Below are 7,669 nucleotides of genomic sequence, written 5' to 3'. Positions count from 1 at the left end.
TACACTCTGTAGCTTTAAGAGGGTGATAGCTGAGACAAATAGGAAGGGAGTCGTTTATCTGGCTACTTCCGTCATCAGCTCTGGAAAAATATGCAGATAGGACAGGCTGCATTTACTGTGTCATATGTAGATATAAACTTTAAGGGGGCACTTCACAGAAAAACAATGCAGATTTATTTAGCACATAATCTCACACATACCACAAAACAATACATGGAACTGGCACTCTTTTTTATATTATAAGGCAACATGTTCCAACTCAAAATAGCTCTATACATACATAGCCTTCTTCTTCATGGCACCTTGGTAAAGGTACTACAACATACTCTAGCGTAACCTGCCTGGTTTTATGGTCATGTCTCTCGTCGATATATACAATTCTAGTATGCAAGCTTTTATGCCTAGTTTTTGAGTACAAATATTTCAGTAACTGCGCCTAATGAGCAATATGAGTAATAATGAAATAATGAAAATGAGCGATTTAGGTGGGGATGGATCCAAGCCTGATCCAAGTAGTTTGGTTGTGTTTTTCCCCTCATATTTAGCTCATTTGCCCTTTTCCCATCACCCTGGTTCCCTTGACAACGCCACCTCCCACTCATTATCTGGCTTAGGAATTTAAGTGTTCTTTTCTTGCCTTCCTCCTTTTCCTAGGAACACCGTGCTCTATCCTAACCCATCATCACCCCCTCCTGGGACGTCACACCACCCCCCTCCCCCCCGGTTCCCCCCCTACGCTCCGACCCTCCCGTGCTGCGGTCGCCTCCTCGGCCTCCCACCACGTCTGCGGAGTGGGTGCCGGCCCCCTCCCCTGGGGGCGGGAGTGAGGAGCTGGGGGAGGCGCTGGACAAGCCCCTGGAAAATGACGCGGAGGGTGTGTGGAGCCCGGACATCGAGCAGAGCTTCCAGGAGGCGCTGGCCATCTACCCGCCGTGTGGCCGCAGGAAGATCATCCTCTCAGACGAGGGCAAGATGTACGGTACGCCACAGCCACCGTCATACAGTACCTCTGTACCTTCCTGATGTATATTCTGCCTCGAGGTCAAGTCTGTAGACCCTCAGAAGGTCCGTAGCTGGGCTCCAGGGGTTCAGGGTCCCCAGCACAATGAGGGACTGTTTAATATGGTTATTATTTCATTCTATGAGAGAGTCTGTAAGAGACTATTCTGATAAAAAAAGGTTTCAGTCTCGCTGCCACTGGTATCTCGTTCATTATTTGTTAAGTCACATAACAATAAAACCTTCTCAAATGTGTGTGTTGAGAGAACGTCCTGTCAGCCAGTGGCTTAGAGAGAGCGTCTCTCTTCAGTGATCGTTGACATGAAAAGGTTCCGGAACCCTTCTCCCCTGTAGTGTACTGTATATAAAAACACGCTCTGCCCCTTGAACCTCTGGTATTCCTAGGATAATACTGGCCCTCTGGCTGAGCTGAAGTGCACGAGAGCCCTGCTCTACCCTGCTCTACCCTGCTCTACCCTGCTCTACCCTGCTCTACCCTGCTCTACCCTGCTCTATCTACCCTGGTCTTGTACATAGTCATATAATACACTTACTGGTTCTCAGACACTCTTACTGTACACCCTCCATGTGGTCACACATGGTCTCTTTGTCTTACACACCCAAACCCTCTCCCACACACACACACACACACACACACACACACACACACACACACACACACACACACACACACACACACACACACACACACACACACACACACACACACACACACACACACACACACACACACACACACACACACACACACACACACACACACACACACACACACACACACACACACACACACACACACACACACACACACACACACACACACACACACACACACACACACAAAAACACACCCTTCCATCCATCAGCACTCATCACCATGTTTCACACCAGTCCTGTTTCCTGCACAGCTGTCAGCTCTACATGGCCCCTAGTGTGTGATGGCATGATGTGTCATCCCCCCCCCTCTCTCTCTCTATCTCTCTCTCTCGCTCTCTCTTTCTCACACACACACACACACACACACACACACACACACACACACACACACACACACACACACACACACACACACACACACACACACACACACACACACACACACACACACACACACACACACACACTCTTTTACTCTCTCATTCTCTCTCTCCCTCTCTCTCTCTCTCTCTCTCTCTCTCTCTCTCTCTCTCTCTCTCTCTCTCTCTCTCTCTCTCTCTCTCTCTCTCTCTTTCTCTCTTACACACGACCACACACTCCTTATTGATCTTTTACACTTCCCCCAGTATCTTAATGTCTCTCTCCCTTTCTCTCTCTCTATCTTTCACTCTCTTAGGCCCCGTTTAGACGGAAACGCTAGCAGGTGAATCCGCAAAAATATTTTTGCTGATGTGCCTTTCGTTTATACGGAAACGGCGTTTTTACGGGGTGAAACCGCAAAAAAGTGAGACTACCTTCCAGGGTGGAATTCCTAGAAACGCAAAAGCTTTGCGATCTCGTCTAAACTATCAAAACGTATAAATCTGTTAAAACGATGACGAAAGGGTTGTCACGGCTCTGGTCGCGCGTACTGCTTACGTCACAGGTAGCAGGTATGCGCCAGTAGCCGAGACGTAAACAAAGCAAGTATGTCTGACTTATATCAACGGAGATCACCTGAAGGCTACATTGGCAGTACTTTTAACCCTTTCACTGCCACACGACAGAAGGTTACCCCTTTACTATCACACAACCGGCTGTCGTGTGGCAGTGAAAGGGTTAAATACACAATCTGTCCCGCGGCGTGAGACCCGTGAGTGGACCCACTGTCTGTGAGTGACTCTGCTTTGGTGCAATCACATTCCCCATCCACAGTCTGCGAATCAGAGGCAGAGTAGGGCGGGTCTTCACAGCACGTCATGTGGCATATGCGCCAATCGTGTGACAGCGGGTCTCCGTCGTTACAGCGTCGTCTGCACGGAGAATTCCACTCCAAAACGCTCGTCTAAACGTAAAATTAAAAGTGAAACCGCAAGATGACTTTTGCGGTTTCTGTTCACAAAACGCTCGTCTAAACGGGGCCTTACTTACCATCTCTCTCTCTCTCTCTCTCTCTCTCTCTCTCTCTCTCTCTCTCTCTCTCTCTCTCTCTCTCTCTCTCTCTCTCTCTCTTCACTCTCTCTTTCACTCTCTTACTCACCCTCTTACTCCCCTATCTCTCTGTCTCTGTCTCTGTCTGTCTTTCTCTCTCTTACACACAACCACACACTCCTTATTGATCTTTCACACTTCCCCCAGTCCCTCCCTTAACATAGTGAGAATATTTGTACTACAATTTCTACCAAGGTTCAGTTTAGTTAGGCCAATAGTCCCCCAGAGACTGGATTTCCAAACTGATATCAAAGCTGTTGTCACCTCCTTTTCACGGCACACCGATTCTAATGTGTTTGAAGGGATGGTGACTCTTTGTGTCTTGTGGCGTTATTCCACCATAAGCTAGAAATATGTTGCTGTCCAGTTAAATAATTTTGTTTAACCCTTGTGCCTTGTTAAGTAACTGACAGAGTTGTCACCTTAGTGCATGAAAAGATTGCATCACGTTCAAGGCCATAAAAAACTTAATTTGTAATATTTCGTTCCAATTCTTTTTTTATGAATACCACTATGAACCTAACTCAACATATCTATCAAAGATTCCAAATATTTCCGTTTGTAGGGTTAGGGTTAGGGTTAGGGTTGGGGTTGGGGTTAGGGTTAGGTTAGGGGACTGTTGAGCAAGTGTTGGGGTGGGCACGGGCACAGGGATGAGATTTTACCTTCTCCTAATCTTTCTGTCTGGGTAACCCTAACCCTAACCCTAACCCCCATGGCAAGAAATAAACCACTATGGACGGTTTGAAAGCTAATATTGTTAACTTTTGTGTTAGAGGGTTTCAAAATCTAATCTTTTCAAATTCTGTGAATATATGGAAAATAAGCAAACGGACACAATTTCATGACATAATAATCAACACAGCCATCGTTGTACACAGAAACACAAAAAAATATCGGCAAAAACACAAAATAGTCGCTAAGGGGGCAGAAGAGTTAAAATAATTAAAGGTATAGTTGGACATTAGGTTGTATGGAATACTTGCTAGTAGTGTAGTTGATGCAATGCCATTAGCTTACTCACCGAGTCCTGTGGTCAGAGTTCTGGCCCGCCACCTGGTTCTGAGCGAGCCGGGAAGTGTCAGACAGGCAAAAGATGGGATCAGGAGACAGAAAAGCGTGAATCCACACCCTGACATGCAGGCACATGCTTCAGTCACCAAAAAGTTAAGTCTGCGGTCCTCCAGTATTTCCTTTCTCAATTCATATTGGAACGCGGCCATGTGACGCTGTGACCGTGTTCCAACACCAATCAATTCCATACCACTTAATGTCCAAAACTATCTGAACTATCCCTTTAAATAAAAGATAGGGCTGCGCAATATAGCGCAATATATTGAATATCGTCTAATATCGCATTGTGGATTTCTTAGATGATTGTGATACACAATTTGTCTGTTTAAATCAATGCCAAAAGCAGGGGCGTAAAAAGTACCCATAAATTATTGTTCCACTCGACGGGGTCGGTACCGACCCCTTTTGACCTTATTAAATTATAGTCATATTTTTATGAAGATGCAAAATTATTTGTGATTTTAAAATCAACCGTTTTCAAGTATTATTATCACTACTATGTCACAAATACATGTAGAATGTAAAACGTTAGGTTGGCAATAGTTTAGCAATAGGTTAAAAGTGTACTTATATCATTTTAAGTTTTCTATTTGCGATCGCCAATTTGGCCCGAACCGGAAATGGAAATGTTGAACCTAGCTATCTGCCAGCGTTGTAATTTCTCCGATCTACACTTCCTGGCAAGTTCTATGGGGTTCAAAGTTCAGTGTTCTGAATGAATTATGTCAATAATTGTTATGATTCGCGATAATAAGCTACAAAAGGGGGGAGCTCCAGTAGCTCACCACGTACCGCGAGTGCTATTTCAGCGCCGTGGACAACCGCGCTCGCGCGGATCTGGGGCTGAGCGCGTTCGAATCCCGGACGGCAGCCGTGCCTTTCCCAGAGTGTCTTTCCCCCCCATCTGAACCCTTTCAGCCTGCTTCTGTCGGTCGAACTTGACCAAGTATGAATGCGAAGAAAAAGCGATAAACGCTAAAAGAACCAGGTGACTGGTCAAAGTTAAAAAAAAAAAAAAAAAGCTACAAAAGGTAACGTTTTTGACAAATATTGAAACGCAGTCAGTTTCCCCACACTATTGTTACCATGTAGGAAGAATTAGATCTGAAATTTGTTTCAAAATGGTTACACTGTGGGGGAAATAAAATAGTACAGTCGATTACAGTAAATATCAGTATCTGTTATTATGCACGCCTGGTGATACTATATCCAAATTGAACTCGGCCATTTGAAAGATACTATATGTATATATATATACATGTGCGAATTGGCTATAATAAGGTAATGTATAAGCATATATTCTATATTCTATAATAATATTTCAAATTGCATTGGTCCGGATGGGAGAATGATCATCTTCCCTTTATTAATTTCCTTAGATCTTTTGTACACATGATCTCAAGAGGGTACTGAATGAGCTCAGTGGCAGTTTTTTTAAGTTTGGTCATTATTATCATGGTTTTTTTCACTGTCAAAGATGAAAAGAAAAATCATAATTCATATTTTCCTTTGTTTCATCACAATTTAAGCAAGCCTAGTAATAGACACAATATTTCTGACACTGAGAATACATTCATTGAGGTTCATAGATGCAGTGGCGAATCCTTATGGAAGCCAACGGAAGCCATGCCTCCCTAATATTAAAATATGAATTAATATGAAATATGAAATATGAAAAAAAAAAAAAAATATATAATTTTTTTTCATATAGTTTACATTCTTTTTCATCTGTGCATCTGTGTTATATTTTTTTTTTTTTTTTTTAATGTCTCCCTCTTCTCCTTCTCACTCCCTCTAACACACTGTCAGCCTCACTATGCTCACTGCAGCAGGAGAGGAGGCAGATGGTAGGTCTCTTTCTCCAGGCTTCCAGCATTATAGAGTCCAAATCCGATCCTAGCCAATCAGATTCGAGCTGACTGCCACACCCTAAAAGTTTAAAACGGGGCTGTGAAAAGAATCATGAGTGTGGAATCCCCTCTGCACACCTCCCCTCTGCACTCTGAACATTGTATTAACCCGTAACTGTTCCCACGGGCCGAATATTGCCCCGATCCTCGCGAGATTAAATCCACGGGGACCTCTCGGCGTGCCGAAGCTTTTCCTAAATCACTTCCATCATCGAAAACGAGGGGAAAAGGTCGGCTCGCGACCCTGAAAATGTCGTGTGATTTTAAAAACGCTGTATTAAGTGAGCCTATTATGGGATCCACGCGAGCTTTCTATCGTGGAAACATCTGGGCGTCCCGCAACTTTGACTGATTCACATGTAGCCCCTAAAATGCTTAGAAAAGGAAAACAGAAAGCGTGGAATAAACTCGCCGAAACGGAAAAGTGTCCCACGGGCGCGCCGTGATTCCGATCCGCGTGAAAATATTCACGGCCATAGAGGAGACCGTGGGACACCTTTTTGCAACCGAATATGTGTCTCGAATTTGCTCCCACGCGGCGCGCAAAATCGCGCAAGGAAAAATCGGACCAAAAATTAACCAATGCTCCAGCAGTATTAATTAATTAATGTCTTTCTCTGGTCTGCACTGTATTGTACCCATTCTGCAATCTGTTAAATAAATAAAAAGAACGTTTGACTGGCCGCCGAGCCATACTGTAGTGTACATGGTGACTGCTTGACTTAAAAAAAATAAAATAAAATAAAAATTATTAATAAAAATATTTAATAATTTTTTTTTTAATAATTTTTTTTTGGCTTCCCCTGTTATTTTACCCACGCGACGCCACTGCATAGATGTTCCTAGATACCAAGAATATGCAAATAGCCCTTGTAGAAGTGGAGCAATATTCCATTTACCTAGGTATACATTTTATGCAGATTTTCACCTGGGGTGGAACAGGTTAAGTGAAAGTATGGGTACCGTCTCAAAATCGTACTCAAGTAAAAGAGTAAAAGAGTATCTGGCTAAAAACACACTTGAGTAAAAGTAAAAAAGTTTCTACTTTTAAATGTACTTACGGTAAGTACTAAAAAGTAAAAGTTAAAACTCTTTTTCTGACTGTCTATTCTTCTGATAGCAGGTGTTTAATCAAAGATCCCCGCTTTCTTGCACAAGGACCAATCAGCATGGGTATGGGCGGGTTCATTTTCCATTGATGGGGATTTGATTGGCTGTTTTTAAATAAAGTGAGGCTGTTCGGCCATAGAAACAAATATACTAATTAAAATGGTTGGACCTGCGAGATTTGTACTTTTTACTTTGTAGGTCTGCATTTTAAATGTAAGGAGTAAAAAGTATGTGTTGTAATTGAGTAAAAGTACAAGTATACAAACACAATAATACTCGAGTAAAGTACAAATCCCCCAAAACAGTACTTAAGTATTGTAACAAAGTACAATTACTCAAGTACTTTACACCCCTGGCTAAAAGTAGTAAGTCAGATATCTCACAACATGATTTCTGAAATGCGTGAAAATTACACTTTAAATTGATTG

General features: G+C 43.0%; 1 protein-coding gene across 1 annotated transcript in view; it reads left to right on the top strand.

Moving 5' to 3' along the window:
- Nucleotides 1-675: 675 nt before the first annotated feature.
- The window catches only part of tead4 (TEA domain transcription factor 4), a gene marked incomplete at its 5' end in the record, with an annotated part of 31,081 nt that continues 24,087 nt past the window's right edge, over nt 676-7,669 (top strand). The window contains 1 exon segment of the mRNA XM_084335262.1: nt 676-979. Coding sequence (XP_084191388.1) covers nt 676-979 — 304 coding nt within the window.

Source organism: Notolepis coatsorum (genome assembly GCF_963971535.1).
Source record: "Notolepis coatsorum genome assembly, chromosome: 18".
In the NCBI taxonomy this organism is placed as follows: Eukaryota; Metazoa; Chordata; class Actinopteri; order Aulopiformes; family Paralepididae; genus Notolepis; species Notolepis coatsorum.
Note: the sequence above shows the minus strand (reverse complement) of the source record. Positions and strands in the feature narration are given on the sequence as shown.